The sequence below is a fragment of the Penicillium hispanicum genome, assembly GCF_028827665.1.
Source record: "Penicillium hispanicum strain IBT 35686 chromosome Unknown utg000004l_segment0_segment0, whole genome shotgun sequence".
Classification (NCBI taxonomy): domain Eukaryota; kingdom Fungi; phylum Ascomycota; class Eurotiomycetes; order Eurotiales; family Aspergillaceae; genus Penicillium; species Penicillium hispanicum.
In genome coordinates, this window is record NW_026623196.1 from 1,530,828 (window position 1) to 1,550,507 (window position 19,680).

General features: G+C 54.6%; 7 protein-coding genes across 7 annotated transcripts; 4 read left to right on the forward strand and 3 right to left on the reverse strand.

Annotated features, from left to right (window-relative positions):
* Nucleotides 1-194: 194 nt before the first annotated feature.
* On the reverse strand, nucleotides 195-1,753 carry N7459_004335 (uncharacterized protein; the record flags this gene model as incomplete). Its single annotated transcript, XM_056943519.1, has 2 exons — nucleotides 195-1,290; nucleotides 1,359-1,753. The coding sequence occupies 2 exons, from the start codon at nucleotides 1,751-1,753 to the stop codon at nucleotides 195-197; spliced, it is 1,491 nt and encodes a 496-aa protein (XP_056800402.1).
* A 3,309-nt stretch (nucleotides 1,754-5,062) lies between these two features.
* On the reverse strand, nucleotides 5,063-5,932 carry N7459_004336 (class I SAM-dependent methyltransferase; the record flags this gene model as incomplete). The annotated part of the gene is made up of 1 exon (XM_056943520.1): nucleotides 5,063-5,932. The coding sequence occupies one exon, from the start codon at nucleotides 5,930-5,932 to the stop codon at nucleotides 5,063-5,065; it is 870 nt and encodes a 289-aa protein (XP_056800403.1).
* A 583-nt stretch (nucleotides 5,933-6,515) lies between these two features.
* N7459_004337 (NAD(P)/FAD-dependent oxidoreductase) lies at nucleotides 6,516-8,174 on the forward strand (the record flags this gene model as incomplete). Its single annotated transcript, XM_056943521.1, has 3 exons — nucleotides 6,516-6,687; nucleotides 6,821-7,817; nucleotides 7,874-8,174. The coding sequence occupies 3 exons, from the start codon at nucleotides 6,516-6,518 to the stop codon at nucleotides 8,172-8,174; spliced, it is 1,470 nt and encodes a 489-aa protein (XP_056800404.1).
* Nucleotides 8,175-8,743: 569 nt separating this feature from the next.
* Nucleotides 8,744-9,720, reverse strand: N7459_004338 (TBP family protein; the record flags this gene model as incomplete). Its single annotated transcript, XM_056943522.1, has 4 exons — nucleotides 8,744-8,760; nucleotides 8,821-9,235; nucleotides 9,308-9,395; nucleotides 9,464-9,720. 4 exons carry the CDS (start codon nucleotides 9,718-9,720, stop codon nucleotides 8,744-8,746), a joined length of 777 nt encoding a protein of 258 aa, XP_056800405.1.
* A 2,474-nt stretch (nucleotides 9,721-12,194) lies between these two features.
* Nucleotides 12,195-14,173, forward strand: N7459_004339 (electron-transferring-flavoprotein dehydrogenase; the record flags this gene model as incomplete). Its single annotated transcript, XM_056943523.1, has 2 exons — nucleotides 12,195-14,014; nucleotides 14,074-14,173. The coding sequence occupies 2 exons, from the start codon at nucleotides 12,195-12,197 to the stop codon at nucleotides 14,171-14,173; spliced, it is 1,920 nt and encodes a 639-aa protein (XP_056800406.1).
* Nucleotides 14,174-14,943: 770 nt separating this feature from the next.
* On the forward strand, nucleotides 14,944-16,749 carry N7459_004340 (uncharacterized protein; the record flags this gene model as incomplete). Its single annotated transcript, XM_056943524.1, has 8 exons — nucleotides 14,944-14,995; nucleotides 15,236-15,364; nucleotides 15,430-15,435; nucleotides 15,495-15,806; nucleotides 15,896-15,936; nucleotides 16,057-16,130; nucleotides 16,205-16,301; nucleotides 16,366-16,749. The coding sequence occupies 8 exons, from the start codon at nucleotides 14,944-14,946 to the stop codon at nucleotides 16,747-16,749; spliced, it is 1,095 nt and encodes a 364-aa protein (XP_056800407.1).
* A 1,013-nt stretch (nucleotides 16,750-17,762) lies between these two features.
* N7459_004341 (dihydroneopterin aldolase) lies at nucleotides 17,763-18,865 on the forward strand (the record flags this gene model as incomplete). Its single annotated transcript, XM_056943525.1, has 2 exons — nucleotides 17,763-18,614; nucleotides 18,668-18,865. 2 exons carry the CDS (start codon nucleotides 17,763-17,765, stop codon nucleotides 18,863-18,865), a joined length of 1,050 nt encoding a protein of 349 aa, XP_056800408.1.
* Nucleotides 18,866-19,680: the final 815 nt, after the last annotated feature.

A 19,680-nucleotide genomic window follows, 5' to 3' on the forward strand; every position in this document is an offset into this window, starting at 1 on the left:
GAGCACGGCGTGAGAGATGAGAGCCGACATGTACAAGGTCACAGGGGCGTGGAGGGAATAGAGTAAGAGGGTATAACGACAATGATGGCTCTCCAAGAAAACCGAGAGGGGAGATAAAAGAAACAATAGATAAGTGAAATAAATGGCGGCATGAGTAGAGCGCAGCCCGCAAGCAGAGCAAGAGGCACGAAAGTTTAGATTTCGCCAAACATTTCGTCGAGCTCGTCAACCTCTACGGTCTCCGGGTTCGGCAGCTCTCTCCAGGAGTCGAGAATAGGCTCAGAGTGCAAGGCTGACAGGGGCCGAGGATCCAGAGTAAGCTTCTCATGCGACTCAGTCAGGTCAGACATCTTTAAATCCACCTCGGGATACCCGCTGTTCAGCATGTCAAGCGAGCGCTTGAGCGTTAAGACAGGGGCGACACTCGGGTCGGTGGGGAGACTGATCTGCGGAGCAGCCGGAAGAGTCCCGGTCCGCTCCTTATCGTCCACGCCCGCATCAGTGACAGCGCTCGTGCCAGACGAGAGCGACGATGCAACCGATGTGAGAGAAGGCGAAGGCGAAGTGCCAAAAAGTGTGGCGGCAGCGGCCTCATCCAGGTCCTGCGTATCTTGGTTGGCAGAGGTCATGTGGGAGAAATAGTCGCTGTACTCCTCCTCAGACATGCGGTCGCCGTCGAGAGAGGGAGAGAGCGAATCACCATTCACAGGGGATTCGGAGATGCTCGTGTCCTCGTCGATGGCGCTGAGTCCTTCGGAGAGAACGGAGAGACCGCGAGCCGGCTGGTCCATGCGGCTAGCCTTTTCCTCCGATGCACGCTCGCGCACAGCACTGGCGGTCTGGGTAAATTCCTTCTCGTCGCCCTCCAGGGGCGGAGAAGCCGCACGGTGTGAGTGCATCAGACGAGCGTGACTGGTCGGGTCTGGGAAGTGATCTGATGAAGCCGCTCCGCCATCAGGACTATCCAAATCAACGTCATCCTCTTCTTCAAAGTCGGGTGAGGACAAGTCCACCTCTGGGCTGAGACTGCGCTCCCGCGCGATAACATCCTCCTCATCTTGGTCGAGACTCGAAACGCTCGGCGTGATGTGCTTTCCCTCGACCGCTGAGACTAGATCGTCGGATGATTCTGGGAGGGGCTGACGAGGGAAAGTCGTCAGGTAGTAATACACTTTTCGCGGATGAATTAAAACCAGCTCCTTGGCGATAGGGCACGGCGCAAGAGCCGTCCAGGGACGCTTCATATATGCTGCCAATCGCGAAGAGAGGAGGGCAGCGGGATTAGCGGAACTGCAAAGCGCGGCACGTTAGCACAAATGACAATACTAGAGGATTGTAAAAAGGGAATCAGAACGTACTTGGCGACATTCGCATTTAGCGCAACCAGTACCGCGGCCAGCTCCTTCACCAAATGAGGGCGATTCCCCGTTTTCTCCAGCTGATTGATCACTGCGACGACAATATCATCATTGATACCCTCGGTGTCGATCTTGCGCGCGATCCCGCCATCCAGAGGCGATGGAGGGGGCGTGTGCTCCAAGAGTCCGTGCCGGCCGGCGCGCAAGGCGAACTCCCTCTGGGTGGATGGCTCGGGCGATGATGAGGCATGCGACCGCTTCACTCTTTTCGTGGGGGGATTATGCTCATATGCGTGAGCACTTTTTGAGATGGACGGAGAACGGCGCGACGAGTTGGGGAGGTGGATGCCTAGCGATGGGAGGGATAATGACTTGCGACGGGTATTGTACGGCATGGTGATGTGATGGGAGGGGGGTGGAACAAAGGAGGGAAAGGGATCAAAGGAGAAAGCAGGGAACACCAAGTAATAACAATAAAAGAAGGGTTTGGAAGAAGTAATAATATAATAAAACAATACTAAAGGTTCACTCGATCGGAGTGTAAAGGGGGAGGGAGGGAAGAGGGAGGGAAGAAGGGGTCATCAAGATGCGACGAGCTCTTTGCTTATGGCGAATGACAACGGCCTGAGGAATCTTTCTAGTAGCCATTTTTTTTCCTATTTTTTTTCCCCCTCTGGTAATTACCATACGACATTGAAATTGATGTGGCGCTGATTGGCTGCGGATCTGGCTTATTTTTTTCCCTGCGGATATTCCTTACGGCATGTCGCGGCGCGACCATGGACTCGCCTCGTCACCTTCTGCTCTACCACCCCAGGTAGGTGCCGAGGTCAGTACCACCTTGCCACTATAGCCACATAAATTTTTTTTTGCATCCATACTTCCCCCATCTACACCACCCCAACAGCTATTCAATTGATTCCATGCAGGACAGAACATTTGTATATGGCTCCCAAAAATTTTCCATTCCAGGCGGTCAGTGGAGTTAGGATTTCATACCATTCCTGAACCATCTTAGCACGACGATTGGCAACCCGTTCCATTCCACCTTTGGCCGTACAAAGTGCATACCGGCATGGCAGAGGAAAAAAAAAAAAAAAAATGAAAAGGGTGGTGGGGGCACCATGTGTCCCATAACCCGAACTGGCCCAGCAGGCTTTGACTCCGTATACAAATCGCGGTCCACCATTCACACGGCCGGTCATAAGAGCTATAGAGATCTTGATTGGTCTGGAGTCAGGAACAGCATTGTGGGTGCATACAAGAACGGTGGAAATCTGCATGGGATCTGTCGATGGTTGCTAGGTGACCAGTCGCCGAGTGCATTTGCTTGACCGCTGCTCCTGGGACTACTGTTTATACCTGTCGACTCGGTACCTTTGCGGCGACTCAAAAGAGAGTTTCGGAGCCACGTACGTATCCGCGATCGAGATAGTGTCCTGATCCCCAAGCCAGAACGTCCCCAAGCGGCGCACACGACCCGAGAACTCCGGACGAAAACACCGGTTCCCAAAAAAGATCCCTAGCGTCGCCGTTTGGGGGAGCACATCCACTTTGCCGGGAAGGAAAAAGTGGAACGAGTGGGAAGAAAAGCAGAGTTTGCACTGTATGCATGTAGGTGCACAAGTACGTACATATGATCCTCTTAGGGAAGCGGGCTCGATGTGGAGAGTGGATCCGGGTGGTCCTGTATGGTATGGTAATTACACTAGCCAGCCCATTTGAGACTGGAGGCTCGCCACCGTCGAGAGTTGGGAGTTTTTGGATGTGTCCTCGATGCATGGACTCCCCTGCACGTCGCGACGCCCCTCTTCAGCTGAACCCGAGAGGTCTGTTTTCCACATCAGGCGCCCTCTGCTCCCCGTCTGCCATTTGCGCCCACGACGTCGCTACCCGAGAAGTGGTGATGCCATCTGAGGAGTGAGTTAAGAAAAAAGGGGGGGATCCTTCTCTCCCTCATTCTCCTTCGGCCCGCCGACGTCGATATGATGCCAACGGCCCCGACTTTCTCTCTCACTCCACCTTCTCGCAGCCAATGTCTAGTAGTAGTATATGCTATCCTCATCAAACACCGGCTCTAGTCCACTCCAGCAAAGATCCGCAATCACTGTCTACCATAGCCGAACACCATGTCGTATGCGTACATCATTCTGTCCGTCGATTATTCTTGGCATCCAGTAAGGGTGCGGGCACCGGCATGGTGGTCCTGCAAGTCTCGCGGGGAGATCATTCCACAGGGCCTATCTTTTCCGTCTAGGGCAATCCCTGTTACCCGGTGGTCCTATAGTTCAGCGAGCCTCGTCCAGCTTCCAGTAGTAGATGCGATCCGATGCGCTAAGGTCCGTTATGACATCGTCCACTCCGGGAGTGCAGGCTTCCCAATTTACAGTTTGTTGCCCATGTCAGCCGCAACCATGGAACCATTTCCTTCTCTCTGCCCATTGTTTGGACGTGTCGGACCAAGGGAGGTCGGGTTATCTGATCTATGATCTGTCGAAAAGAACCTCTGCTTGCCGTGCTTGCGCCTGCGTGCCCTATAACTATGTGCATAGTACCTACAGTATGCAGTGGCGGAGGTAAGTAATCTGCCCGGTGCATTTTAATTCTCCGCATCTCCACAGTGGCTGGGGCAGATGGTCCGACAAGTCAGCTTGCATGGATCGATGCACTATCTTTGCGCCATGTCCTTTGAGTTGGCGGGATCCAAAAAACTCAGTCCGAGCAGTCGAGATTGCGAGTCCATTTTTACGTAGTGACCGTGTGGAGTTGGTGGCCGTTTCCAAAATGATATGCATATGTACATACACACCTGGGTGAGCTCTCATGAGATATATGAGATATGATAGGGTCATGTCATACAAGACGGGGTACGCCTGTAGTGCCAGTTGCCTCAATCCACCATCTTCCCTCGTATGTACTGCATCCTGAAGTCCTTGCATCAATGTCTGACCCCGTCCGCGCCGACTCTGCCGACGCTGAATCATCAGCCTAGCAACAAAGCCTGATTCAAGACATGGTTTAAACAGGCCCCTGCAGGTGATCTGCAGCCTGCATATCTCCCCAACGCAGATTGGAAGGAGATCTCATCCGCAGACGCCGTCGTTTGTATCCCGGGCAGCAGGATCCAGTGAGAAACAAAGGGCCCCCTCCTTCGCACTCGCTTGCCCAAGACGACACAAACTGCCTTGGTCGAGCCGGGACGTTAAACATTAGTCCGGTCGTTCCAGATTGCATCGTTTTGTCGCAGGTGCTAGTCTAGTCGGTATCAGCGAAACAGAAAGAGAGCGAGCGATATGATACTGCATGATGAGACGACCTCACGGGCAATATATAATGGTTTTTGTAGATTGGCTGTCATTTCCATTGATCGAGTCACGGTTTGAAACCGGTTAGACGATTAGTTCCTAGTGCTCTCAATTGGTCGTTTCAGACGGAGCCCCGCACTCATCTTTCTGCGACAACGTGCGTGGAGGGCACTTTGAGTTGGATAATAATCATGATCAACCTTGAGATTCAGGTTGATTCGTTTTGTGCTTTGACAGGGCCCAAGTAGCTGAGTAGCCGGGTTGCAGGTGGGAAATTTGGGGGAAAAAAATATCATGCCATCTATGCTACACTGTTCTTACACATACCCCAGATATATATATGTACACTATAGGGACCACCACCAAATTTCACTCCATCTATCGTAACCTTTTCCCGAATCAGGGCGAAGACTGCTCCAAAGTCTGTCTGGGCCGTAAGACATATTTCCAAGTCGTTCCAAAATGCCAGCGCTTCTCCTCCACAATTTCCAATCCGCTCTCTTGTACCAAGGCCCCGATATCACGGTTCCACCAACAGCCATGCCGGTCCGCATGCGCGGGCGCAAGGTTATCCAGGATGCGATTAAGCCAGTCATAATGTGAGCGGCCATGCTCAAGCAACAGAATGCGGCCGCAACGCGGTTCCGTCACAGACCCCAGATGGCGCAGCGTTCCCACGGGATCCGGCATCGAGCACAGGCCCATCGTTTGCACGACAGTATCATAATACGGCCCCGACGCACCCTTTCCAGGCCCAGCTCCGGCCACCGAGGCCGCAACCCCCGGCGGCAGCTCCACAGACACCAAGCCCGCGTCCTGCGCGCGGAACGCGACACGCTTGTACCCGGGGTACAGAGCCTCGAACTTCTTCTTCGTGATCGCGACCATCTGCGGACTCAAATCGACAAACGTCAGCGAGCGGCAGCCCAACACCGCTGCGCGTCCTTGGTCGTCGACGCCGCGCCGCTCCCCGCCCACGTCGTAGTACTCCAGATTCCGTCCTGTACCGCAGCTGACCTCCAGCACGTTGCCGCGCGCGAGGCGGATCAGGTCACTACGCTTGCTACCCATGCGCATGGCCTTCTCGGAGAGCTCAACTTCTGCGTCGAAGGTGGATGCCGTCTTGTTGTAGCGGTCCGAGACGTCGGTGGGGACGTCGAGGGATTGCGCTTTGGATACCTCGCGCGCGTAGGAAGCGTAGAGAAAGCCGCAGTAAGTGCTGATGCCCAGGACTGTGATTCCAAGGAAGGTCATTAGTCTTGGAGACATTGTTGGTCCTTGGTAGCCCTTTGGGTCTGGTTGTTGGAGGCGCTGGCTGGATGGGTTGAGCTGCCTCCGGGGCCCGGGCGTGGGCCTTGGACTGGCAAAGTTGTTAGCCGAGTGAGTCTAGCAACCTGCGTCGAAGTGCACACCTTGGCTGTTTGGAACGGCGCGCTTTGGTTTGTACTCCCCTGGACGGGTTGATGGGCCATTTGACCCTTAAGCCGACTCTTCCTAGTTGGGATGCGTTCATGGCGGAGGCCGTGGACAGAGGGCTGCTAGGGCCTCTGACTGTGCGTGGAAGAATATAGTAAACCAGGTTTGGTCCTGGAGCAATGACCAAATGTCTGTTCGTTCCCAAGTCGAATGCTGAAGTCGCGGACCAGGAGGCAACAAGATGGCCGACTGAAAAACTTCAGATTGCGCAAGAAGGAGAGTCCAGCGCAAGGTGGCGAATCAAATGGTGAGATTCTCAATTATCCATCTTCGTCTTGCGTGCAATCCCCAATTGTATATATCGCGAAGCCCCGTGAGGCTCGGTGTCAGTAGTCACTGGGGTCAAAATGGAGAAGTCGGAGCCGGAGCCGAGAAGATGGCCCGCAGTTCCGTTATCGGGCTATCGATTTCACACCCGCGGACATCTCCAACTCGCCGGATTCCCCGCGCCACATCTCACCTTGTGTTTGGGAAACAGGACTACGCATACGTACAAAGCATGGAACTGCCGCCGAAAATATTGATCGTGGGGGGAGGGGTCTTCGGATGTAAGTACAGACACAATCAATCGCGCCGCACACTTCCCACACCACCCGGCCCATTCCCACCTCTACACCAGAAACTCAATTCATGAGATGAACCCTGTTGACTCAGAATGATCACCGTTCACCAATCAAACAGTGTCAACTGCGCTCTCCCTCAGTAAGCGCCATCCAAACTCCCAGATAACCCTGGTCGAGTCTGCGGCAACAATACCAAACCCGCACGGCTCATCTGTCGACACATCGCGAATTGTGCGCGCAGATTATGCCAAAGCAGCATACTCCAAGCTCGCTGCATCAGCCATTCAAAAATGGCGCAGCACCGCCTGGGGTGATGAAGGCCGGTATACGCAGAACGGGCTGCTGCTAGTGTATCCAGCAGACAGTACAAGCGCAAAGGAGTACGCACGCAAGAGCTACGACAATGTGCGCGCCATCGAGGGGAAGAACGTTGTCTTCTTGCCGACCCAGAAAGATGTGCTCAGCGTTGTCCCACCGTATGGGGAGACGCTTGACGTTGCCGGCGGGTATGTGAACTGGGGATCGGGGTGGTCTGACGCCGCGGCCGGGGTGCGGTTTGCGAAGGACATGCTCGATCGAGAGGGAAAAGTGGTGTTCCGCACTGGAGATGTACAGCGTGTGCTGTATGAACCTGCTGCTGCGGGCTCGAAGCCGAGGGCCACAGGCGTTGCGCTGGCGGATGGGTCCACTATCACGGCGGACCTCGTGATTCTGGCGACGGGGGCGTGGACGCCGAAGCTGGTGGATTTGCGCGGGAAGGCTGTGGCCACAGGACAAGTGCTTGCTTACATTCAGATCTCGGATGAAGAGCAGAGGGAGCTGGAGAATCTGCCGACAATTCTGAATTTCGCGACTGGAATCTTCATTATTCCACCTCGAGACAACCTGCTTAAGATTGCCCGACATGCGTTCGGGTACCGCAACCCAGTGACTGTGCCTGTGCCTGTGCCCGGTGCGGCGAGCTCCGTCAAGACGATGCAGGTTAGTCTCCCGGAGACGGGCGTGCCGGTCCCATTGGAAGGTGAGGAGGCGTTCCGAGCAGCGCTGAAGCAGCTCCTGCCACGGTTTGTGGATCGTCCATTTGCCGATACTCGCATTTGCTGGTACACTGACACGTAAGTCTGCTGGTCAATTATGGCTGCATTCTGGTTGGATCTAACACGTTTGGCAGACCCGATGGGGATTTTATTGTTTCCTACCATCCTGCATATGATGGGCTTTTTCTCGCTACCGGTGGCAGTGGCCACGCTTACAAATTCTTCCCTGTCATTGGAGACAAGGTTGTTGATGCACTGGAGGGCTCGTTGGACTCTGAGCTGCGAGACTTGTGGTCTTGGACGGAGGTGACGACTCCAGCAACCGATTCTGACGATCTTTTTGACGGAGACGGAAGTCGGTCTGGGGCGAGAAACTCAAATTTGAAAGAGGAGCTGGCAAAGACCAAGACAGCTCGCAGGGGAAGCGTTCTATGAATGGGTTGTGTACCATTTGGTTCACGTACAGAGAGATGGTTGATTAGGGAACCACAATAGACCTGCATTCTGTGGACTACGACAGAGGCTACCAAAGCACAGGAATTTTTTTTTTCAAGATTTTCCATTTTGAATAACGGAAGCACCACGGCAACAGCCGGATCCATCAATCTCCCAGCCATCCATTGGCAGCAGAGCAAAAACGACGGAATCTAAACGGCTCACCAGATTTTTTTGGGCCCGAGACGAGTTGCCTCATCAGTGGGTATGACCAACGCACGAAAAAGGATTAAGAGGCAGCCATTCGACCAGCGCACAGAACCGCCTCACTGCGGTGTGCAGCAATCTAATTGTAGAGTCGAAATGATGAAAACAAGACCGGGGATCACCAAATCGCTAGAACGCCCAACAATGCTTGCATGAAGAATCGTGAAAAGGAAGCGAGGTCACCGGAACAGACGGGGATCGTCATGTTCGACCTTCGAAAACACGGCAAAAAAAATAAGGCGATATGTTAATACATGGTGGAATGCGAAGAGCAGCAATGATCTTCCCGAGGAGCGAGCACCTTAGACCTTGCGGAAATCTGGAAATGTGTATTAGCACGGCCGAGAGTGGGCTAGAACAATCGATCATGGTACCATACCGGAGAGCACAGGATAGATCAGCTCAAAAGCCTGGTAGATTTCTTCACGCACTTTGGCGCCAGTCAAAACAATCTTGCCGCTGACGAAGATCAAGAGCACAATCTTGGGCTTCATCATACGGTAAATCAGACCAGGGAACAACTCAGGCTCGTAAGACGAGAAGTTGTGGTGGCGGGATGCCAGACCCTCCAGGCGGATGGGGAACTTGATGTCGCAAGAACCGACGATGTTCTGGATCTTGAAGTCCGTGAACTTGGCATTGAAGCCAAGCTTTTGGATAATACGCGCGTATTTGCGGGACGCCAGCTTCGAGTCATCCTCAGACTTGGCACCGGTGACAACCATCTTGCCGGAAGCGAAGATGAGCGCGGTGGTCTTCGGTTCACGGATACGCATGATGACGGCGGCAAAACGCTATTGATGCAAAAGACCAGTTCAGCCACACTGTACCCTGATGCGAGAATATCAGGGAGGTGTGGAATATACCTTTGGATTGTACTCGGCATTGCGCGCATGCAGCGCGATGGTCTTCAGATCCAGGCGGCAGTCAAGATTGACGGTAGCCACGATGTTTCTTGAAGGGGAGTTTTGTTTCAGCCTTTTTGAACCCGGCAAAAGAGTTCCCAAAAAGTGTATACTCACTGCAAGGTCGGCACAATGCCACTGCTTCCCGTGGTCGCTCCAGGCGTGGCGGCCGGAGTAGCGGGCGTCACCCCGTTGCCGTTGGCGGCATTTCCTCCAGCCTGCTGGCCGTTCACCAGGCCATTCGCTCCCTGAGCCTCTTTCTCAGAGGATGGTGGGGTTAGGTCCCCAGCGCCACCAGGGAAGGAGAGCGAGGATGGCGAGGTGAAGGCACGCGCCTGATGCGCGTTCGACGGGTGAGTCGTGAGCGAGTCCATGGTGACCAACCAAGATCAGAGATCAAGTGACCAAGAGATCCGGTGTGGAGTGAATGAGAGGGGCGACAACTGGGTGCGGGGAGCGGTCAGCCAGCCGTTGACGATCAACAGTGACGCGGTGACGTTGACGTGAGGGAGGGGAGGGAAAATATTCGAGAGGGTACCAAGGGGAGTAGGCGGTGGAGCACGGCAGATCACATGGGATGTGATCACATGACACCAGGGAGGGAGGCTTACCAGAAGGCGGGAGATGGACAAGTCAATGTATCCCCCGAGACAACAACTGCTGCGTCGACCGAGATGAGGTGATGGTGACACGAATCTCAATATCGACAGAAAAACGCCGGTCGCATTCAATAAAAATGCAGAAATAAGAAAAGCACACTGAAGTGTTTCCAGGAGGGAGAGAAGGCGATCGCCGCGAAGGAAGGAGAGAGATTATGGCAGAGACGCGAGAGGCAACACCTTTTTTTTTTTTTTGGCGGGATGAGCTCCTTTTCCTTTTTTTTTTTCTCCTCTGCTTTTTTTCAATTGGATTGTGTCTATCTGCGAAGCGATCTGAATGAGAGTGAGGAAGCGAGGCAGACACGCTTTGTAGGGTTCAGTCGAGTGACCAACGCCTGTGTATGAGTTCCCTTGGAGTATCCGAGAAAACACAAAAGGAGGCTTCTTTCCCGAGGGATCTTTGAACAGGATCAACCGATCAAGGATCAAAGATCACCGATTAGTACGGAGTAGAGGGGGGAGGTTTACTGCCGAAAGGGAAGAAGAAGTTCCAGACAGTTCCGGATGCCAAGACCGAGACAGGAATCCCAGCGCGACCCGGGGGGAAGCGCTCCTTTATATAGTGCTGACTCACCCCGGGCACAGGGGAGGCTGGGTCCCCGGTGGCGGCAAAAGCAGCGCTCCTCGCTGACCCTCGCCGGTCCTGGCTGGCCCTCGCGCGCGCTGTACCCATGGATTGCGCTGCGCCGGGGGCCCCGCTAGCGGCTCTGGCTCTGGCTCACCTGCCCAATCAGAACCTACGCTGTCTACACTGGTCGCTCATTCGCTGCTGCCGACTCCACCGGACCGGCGTTACCGCCCCTGAGTGGCTCTGCTGCCCTTGCTTTATCCTCCGCGGGCGCCCATCGTTGCACTCGCTCGCCCAGTCCGTGGCGCTCCTGCAGCTGATAGTCGGATCCATCACATCCTCCGTCTCGCAGCCCAATCAGTGTCCTCGATTAGGCTTGGCTCCCTGTGCGACGCGCTATTCTCTTGCCGCTTTAGCGGATGGCAACTGAACAAAAATTGTCTGCTCATCTCTCTTTCCTTTCACCCCCCTCTCCCTTTCCCTCTTTGCCCCCCCGGTCTAACCGGTTCCCTGTTTGTGGAGGCGTTTGCGCTCTCCAAGCGCCCAACCATGAACCACACATGCTGTTCGGTTGGCGCCGTGTTTCGAATCGTCTTTGACTCACCAGGTTATCCGCGGATTTTGACTTTGGCTCGAGTATGAATTCCGTGCGAAAAGGACAGGTGGCCCGTTGGGATTTTGCGGTGGACTGGTCAAGTCTGCCTGGCCGATCCGCCGCCAAGCCCTGGATGAATCCCACGGCATGCAATGATCGCCCATCGCCCATCACCTCGTCACAGTCAAACATATCGATCCAAATCATAACAATCCGCTATCATTTCGATCCCGATTGTTCTGGCGGTGGCGGGATGGTATTGTAACATTTTCCAGTCCATGGTATGCTGAATACCATGCTCGGCACCGCCGTCGTCACATTCCGGCGAATCACCTTGTAATCCCGCTGAATCTGCATTCGGACCCGTGTTTGCACGGCGGAGCGGTGTGATAAGGGTCGATGACTGGAAGATTGTTTCTGGGCTCCGTAGCGAATGCTCTGTATTATAGTTAGTATACTTGTTGCTGACGTTCTTCCCCCGGCTTCCGTCGAAAGGGCAATGAAGCCCTCTCGATGATGTCAAGGCCGGTTCACATGTCATCCACGCGCGATCGTCCAATGATTACCGACGGCCATGGTCCCGAGTACTTTGATCCTAGGAATGAAGATATCAATGAATCATTGCAAGGTCGGTGCCTCAAGACCTAGAAATCCACAGAGTCCATCTTCCATACCTAGCGAATTATAGGCTTGCTGTGGAGATCGAGCCGCACCATAACTAACTATAGAGCGCTCTCGGCGCTCTCGGTGAACGGCACGTGATGACAACGGAGTTTTGCCATGATCTCTTTTACGCCCGATCCTATTGGCCAACCGTTCGCGGCCCTGGGACCTCGGAGAGGCGGTTTTCGGCGTTTCTGACCTCCAAAAAGATTCGGCTATTCAAGGCTTTACCGGCTTCCTAAATATCCTCTCCTCCGCAGCCCCTCCAGTCTACAACCCCAGATAGAACACGGTCATGTCCATTGGTGCTCGGTAGTCACCTCCTCTCTCCCGCCCGAATTCTACAACACCGCTGCGCTCGCGATGGTGTCCAAAAGCGCTGTCTTGCCTCTTCTGAGGCGTGAACTGCGGTCCTCGTCGCGATTCACACGAGCAAGCCCCTCCTCCGTCTCTATGCTTGTTTCTCCCACTCGTACCCCTGCATCTCCCTTCTCGACCTCCGGACGACGCATATCCCGCCAAAACGCTTCCTTCGCAACCCCCGCTCAGACCCGTACCTTTTCACAGTCGATATCACGACACTTCGCCGATGAGAATGGCAGCTTTGACCCGCAAGCAATGGACCGGGAGTCGGACGAGGTGGATGTGTGCATTGTGGGTGGCGGTCCCGCCGGCCTTGCCGCCGCAATTCGGTTGAAGCAGCTGGCCAACGAAGCCGGCAACGAAGAATTTCGCGTTATTCTGCTGGAGAAAGCCGGCGAGCTGGGCGCTCATATCGTCTCCGGAAACGTTCTCCAACCCACCGCAATGAACGAGCTCTTTCCCGACTGGCTCTCGGAAGACAACCCTTCGCGTTTCGAAGGTGCAACCCCGGCCAAGGGCGACAAGATGCGCTTCCTGACCAAGAACTCGTCCTTCCCTCTCCCCGCACCACCGCAGATGAACAACCACGGAAACTATATTATCAGTCTGAATGAATTGACCAAGTGGCTGGGCGAGCGCGCAGAAGAATTGGGCGTGGAGGTGTACCCAGGATTCGCAGCTAGTGAGATTGTCTACCAGCCCGATGGCTCAGTCAAGGGTGTTGCCACCAACGATCTGGGCCTGGGGCGGGATGGCAACCCAAAGGATACGTTCGAGCGCGGTATGGAGTTTCACGCTCGAGTGACTCTTTTGGCGGAAGGCTGTCACGGGAGCTTGACGAAACAAGTGATTAAGAAATACGATTTGCGTCGGGACAGCCAGCCTCAGACCTATGGCTTGGGGATCAAGGAAATCTGGGAGATTCGGCCAGAGAAGTTTCGGTCGGGCGAGGTCACCCACTCGATGGGGTACCCGCTTCCCAAGGATACCTATGGCGGTGCTTGGATGTACCACTTTGGAGACAACATGGTGAGCATCGGTCTGGTCGTGGGACTGGACTACCCGAATCCATGGCTTTCGCCATACGGCGAGTTCCAGAAGCTCAAGCATCACCCCATGTTCAAGGAGGTGCTCGAGGGTGGCAAGTGTATCTCCTACGGTGCCCGTGCTCTGAATGAGGGCGGCTTCCAGTCAATTCCCAAGTGTGCTTTCCCCGGTGGCGCCCTGATCGGTGACACGGCTGGATTCTTGAACGTTCCCAAGATCAAGGGCACACACACTGCCATGAAGTCAGGCATGCTGGCTGCTGAGGCGGCTTTCTCCGCGCTGCAAGGCGAAGATAGCGGTACAGTGTTCCTATTTGACTACGAGAAGGCCCTCCGAGACTCGTCCATTTGGAAAGAGTTGTATGAGGTGCGTAACATGCGGCCTTCTTTCAACGGCCCTCTGGGCTTCTTTGGTGGACTGCTCTACTCTGGACTGGAAGCCTATGTTTTCCGCGGCAAGGTGCCGTGGACCCTGAGCCACCACGGCACAGATGCTGCGGCTACCAAGCCTGCCTCCGAATACAACAAGATCGAATACCCCAAGCCGGATGGCGAGATCAGCTTCGATATTTTGACCAGCGTGAGCCGCACCGGTACCAATCATGAGGAGGACCAGCCGGTGCACTTGCAGGTGAAGGATTGGGATAAGCACAAGGACCTCGCCTGGCCTGTCTATAAGGGCGTGGAGAACCGATTCTGCCCTGCTGGCGTGTACGAGTACGTGGAGGACCCTAGCAAGCAGCACGGGGTCCGGTTCCAGATCAACGCGCAAAAGTACGTATTCGATGACTCCACCCCCTCACGCCCTCCACCATGCTAACTCCTGTCTCTAGCTGTATCCACTGTAAGACTTGCGACATTAAGGTGCCCACTCAGGATATCAACTGGCAGACCCCCCAGGGCGGGGAGGGCCCCAAGTACATCATGACATAGTTGGGAGGCACTTGTGCATGGGGCGATGGAGTTCTGGGATTCCTCTGCATATAGCCCTTGGGTGGGAACTGGCCTGTATTGTATATAAACATACCAGAAAGAAAAAGCGATTTGCACACATGCCACAGCTGGTCCTAAAGCATTTTTACATCCCATTGTGGACAAGTCAAAAAATACTGCGACGCGTGCCAAATCGGGACCCCCATGGGGGTCGATGGGTAGAACCGTGGAATGAGGGTGGAGGTCCACGAGGCGCGGGATCTAACTCTCGATCGACTTGGAGCACTTACCGTTCAAACAAAGCTCCTCAGGTTACTGGGACACATTAGAAGCTTCTGTCCCCTTTTGACGTCGAACTGTCTCCCCAATTCTGGAACTATCATGGTGGGGTGACCACGTGGATCGCAGCGAAAAAAAAAGTGAGGCGGCCAGCGTTTCCAATCATCGTCTCTCGCCCACCGCCATCTTGTGTTCTCCCTCCCCCCTCTTTTCTTCCAGGCGACCTGACCTGCACGACTCCCTTTCTTTCCTTTCCTTTCCTTCCTATTCCTATTTGTGTGCACAGGAAGTGTCGGCAAATCTGCAAATCTGCAAACCTGCAAGGCTGCACCAACACTCTTTGTTGGGAACAGTCCAAGCGCCCACCGCCATCGTTCCTTGAATCTGGCCGCGTGCCACCGGCCTTCTGGTCGCCTTGGGACTCACTTGGGCCACTTGCGTTTCCTTTTCAGCCCCAGGATTATCCGTAGTGGTCTGACCCTGATCCAGCCATGACGGAAGTCTCATCCACCCGACTCTATCTCGGGAACCTTCCCCGTAATGGTATGCTGGCACCCACACACCCTCTTGTCTGAACCATACCGGACCCTGCTGGCGCCCTTGGCCTATGGATTCCCTTCCGCCCCGCGCTTTGAGGCGTCCATGGCCCACTTTCTGCAGAGTGACCGACGTCGTCATCGAACAGCCCTGGGACTCAACTATTGGTTCTTTGCTTTTCGTGCTGTTTACGTTTCTTTTTGTTTGTTGGACTGTGCAGAGCTGACATGACTTACTGATGGACAGTGACCAAACAGGACATCGAGGAACACTTCAGTACTCATGGCTCGGGTAAGATCACGGAGATCAAGCTGATGAACGGCTTCGGTTTCATTGAGTACGAAGATGCCATGGATGCCCGAGACGTCGTGCCAGGTAAGCTCCCATCTCACCCCGTTGGCCCTTTGGTGGTTCATTGACTGACTTGCGCGTCCACTTAGCTTTCCGTATGTACTCCTCTTGTTAGATACCATCATCCATGACCCACTGACTGACGCTGCAACAGATGGCAGTGACTTCAAGGGTGAGCGACTGACAGTGCAGTTTGCTCGTGGTCCCCGGCGCAAGGAGAACTTCCCCGGTCCTCCGGACCGCCCCACTGCTCCTCGTCCACGCCGTACCATGTTCCGGATGCAGATCGCCGGTCTCCCAGAAACAAGTTGGCAGGTTAGCAGCCCAAGCCCATTCCCTCCTGGATTCCCCGGACTTCATCCCCCCTGGTCACCTCTCTACCCGAACCCGTCCTGCCTTCTCATCCTGCGGCCCTTCACCGGGTTATTGGCCTTGACTCCTGGATCCACGGACCCATTGCACGAGGGTAGGTCCTGGTGATACGGACAAGGCTTCCTAGTCTCTTCCGCTCTGTGTTGGGAAACGTTTACGTCTGGCTCTAAAAGACCCGAGTAGCCGAAACGAGACCCAAGTCGGAGCATTCCGAAGAACTTGATGTACCCAGGCCACCTTTGGAGACGCACCCCCTTTGACTGGACGTAGACCTTTCCTTCTGCCCACTGCTCGGAGTTTGGAGACACATCTTCCGGGAACCTGGACTCACCATGCGCTTCTAGGACCTCAAAGACTTTGCGCGCCAGTCAGGACTGGACGTCGTCTACTCGGAAACCGGCCGTGAACAAGGAAGAGGGTGGGTTACCGTTTATCACTCCATGCACTTGTGCCCAGGCTTCACCACGTATCGCTTATTGACACGGACACAAGGTTTGTTGAATTCGAGACCGCCAACGATCTGAAGACGGCCGTGGACAAACTGGATCAGCGAGAATTCAAGGGCTCACGCGTGACGTGTACTGCGGATGTAAGGGCCCAATATCCAACCCGGACCTGTAGGAAAGGAACCCCGATCTCATTTCTGTCTCCAGATTCAAAGCTTTGAAGACCGTCCCTATCGGGATCCATACCGGTCCCGCTCCCCGCGTCGGCCATACCCTCCCATGGATGAATACGACCGAAGGTTCTCCGCGCCTCGTGGATATAGCCCCCGGGATCACTACCGTGAACGGTCGCCCATCCCCATGCGTCGGGACTACTATGACCGGGATGGCTATGGACGACGCACTCCCCCGCGCCCTCGGATGGAGGACTACCCGCCTCCGCGTCGTCCCTATGATGACCCCTATGATGCCCGGCCTCCGCCTCCTCCGCGCCCCTATGATGACCCATATCTAGCGGCGCGGTCTTATGGTCGTCCCCGATCTCCCCCTCGCAGTGACTACGTTCCATACGAACGTCCGCGCTACTGGTAAAATGCCGTTACCTCCACCGTGGATACTGCCGCAGATGATTTATTTCTCCTCGAATACCCGCCACGTATCGTATTGATTTCCATGGTGCCATGAATCTTTTCCATCTGCCAAGGTCTTTAGCATATTGTGTTTTCCTAGCCGGTCTTCCTCTAGGACTGGATGCCGCACTGGTCTCAATGCTTTCCGTTGTTGCGGAGAGTCTCTTTGATACGCCGAGGTCCTAAAGCTCGACATCGAACAGGAGGCATAGGCTCCAGTCCTGATGGAAATTCTTCATCTCAATCAACACTAATGTCTCTGCATCTTTCCATTCTTCGAATTGATTCCTCGCGCGGTGCTTTGTATTTGCTCATTCTTCGACTGCATTCACGTGTCCATACAGACATCTAGGGATCCGGCGACAAGGGATGGAGCGGTGATTTTGACACTCTCCCACAGCAGCCATCAACACTTCAACGACAGTCTCAAGCTACGATGCCATCGACAGAATCGATGGGTGCTAACCATCATATCTTGTTGCAATAGTCATTGCCTTTGATTAGATGCATAATCAAGATATGCTGGTCCGATATGTGTCCTGCCTGATAGAAAGTGTACGATCCACACGCTTAGCAAGTTTCGTAGACAGCGGTTGGCTGTCCATTTCGAGGATCACTACTGGGACTGGCGGAAATCTCCTCCTTTCCGGGCCTGCCGTCATGATCTGCGGCTGCCCCGCCCCGAAAACTTCCCGAGCTTCTCTCCCCGCCCTCCACCAACTCTAGCTGGAATTCTCACGCTGCTGCAGACCCGATTGTGCCTTGACACCGACGATAGACTGACCCGATCTCAGACTTTCTTGACCGTGAGTGAGGCAAAACGCTTTACGCGTGATCCTGCCCCAGTCCACGTCAGCGCCACATCAAGCATCCCAATTCCGGACCAGACGACCTGACAGCTCAAAAGCTATCTCTATAATTCCAGGACGTGTCAATACTGCATTAAACCAATCGCACCGTACAACACACACAACCATGGGTGTGCACATTCCCCAGGTTCCAGCTGTGCTTGACAGTGTCCGCCTCCGCGACATCGAGCTCCCCCTCCCTGCCGCCCCAGACCCATGGCACCGTCCGGATAAAGCACAGCCATGTACGGCAACGCTCAAGCTCTCCTACTCCTCCGCAATTGCCTCCGCAGCTGCAGATGATGTCTCGCTCTCCCTTGATTACGGAAAACTGTTCCGGCGCCTGGAAGCAGACGTCCGCGACATTGCCCACCACACGACGTCGCCCGAACACCCGCATCACCGCATGGTCAGTCTGGAGGGTACCCAACGCGAGGAAATGAAGATAAGCGCGGTGGGACAAGATCCTCGAGTGATAGCGGGCATCGTTGCAAACTGTGGGCTGGGTCTGCTGGACGAGACTGCTGCTGGGGTACGGCTGATGGCGCATACCCACAGCCCGCGGAGTAGCCTCTCAGGCACCGCAGGAGCATCGCAGGCAAGTGGGAATGGGGCTACGCACGCAATTGCGGCTGATTATGGTCGGTGCGAGGTGTGGCTGCACCTGCCCAAGGCGCTGCTGCGTGCCGAGGAGGGATTCAAATATCGCAGCGTTACGGTCTGGGGCTACAAGGAAAGAGATGCCGTTGCCGAGGCTATTGCCTCGTCATCGAGGTGTCCCGTTATTGTGGAGGAGGAGTTCAACATCGATGGAATCCGCTGCCACTGCATTCTAGGAGTGAACTCCCACGAGCGAGTTGAGAAGCAGGCTGTGATTATCTCCCTTGAGTTCAAGGGCCCGGGCCAGCTTGCGTGGGGATCGACGGTCGTGGACACTTACCAAGCTATGACGAGGGCTGTGGCAGAGGCATGTGCTCCTGTTCTTGCTTTGACACTAATACCTGTCTCTCTGCTAACTGATTGCATCTATAGAAAGTTGAGGAGACCTCATTCCAGACGGTAGAGGCACTTGCAACTTTTGTGGCCCGTATTGTGACGGTTGATTACGGCAATGAGCGAGTAACCGTGAAAGTTGAGAAGCCGAGTGCGCTAGCATTTGTCCAGCGATCCGGAGTTGAGATTACTCGATCACAGACATTCTTCGAGACCCACGCGGTGCCTCGGCGGTAATACTGGATGAGTGTTGTTTATGTTGTGCATGAGAATAGTCTACCGCAGGACGTCACATGCAGGAACGGGGATGTGGGCAAAGAGACAAGATGGTGCACCCTTTTCGGTGATCAGAATGCACCTGAACCAGATTTCCTTATCCTCATGAAGTTGCCTTGCGATGTTGCAATGAACGAGTACTTAATGTCCACCTATCGCAGTGAATGTAATACCAATTCCCTCCTTTTTTCACGTGAGCCCCCGGATCGGGCTTAGCCGCAGCCCCCCGGATTTTGCGACTCAAAGCGCGATGATTTTCTTCAGCTCTCCCTTCCACGCTCTCAGCTCGTCCACCTCCCCGTGGGATTTCCTGACTGTTTCTCTCAGACTATCTGAAACTCAATAACTCTTAATTTCTCTATGTGCCTATCTGCGCCTTCCCCTTCGCTCGCCTTGACCACTCCCACCGGCTACCCGGCCTACCTGAACCCGATTTCTTTGCACTTCAACCCGACTTGTGTTGTTCCAGAAGTCTTCGACCTGTCCGCGTATACCAAGCTGACCCAATCCGCCTTGGTATTCGACTCCGCAGCAGGCGAGGTGGTTTGGCTAGGGGTACCGGGTCCGTCCTGAAGAAGGGCGGACGGTAAAACTACTCGAGACATTTCAGGCTGGTCTAATTCAAGCCGAAGAAGAGATCGTACCGCCCCAGATTGCGACGAGGTAAGTGATACATTGGCGGTTCCCTCTTCACCTGTGTCTCTCTTGGTGGGGCGAAAACCCTGAAAACAGGATGTTCAAACTTACCCCTCCATACACACGATAAGCCAAAAAAA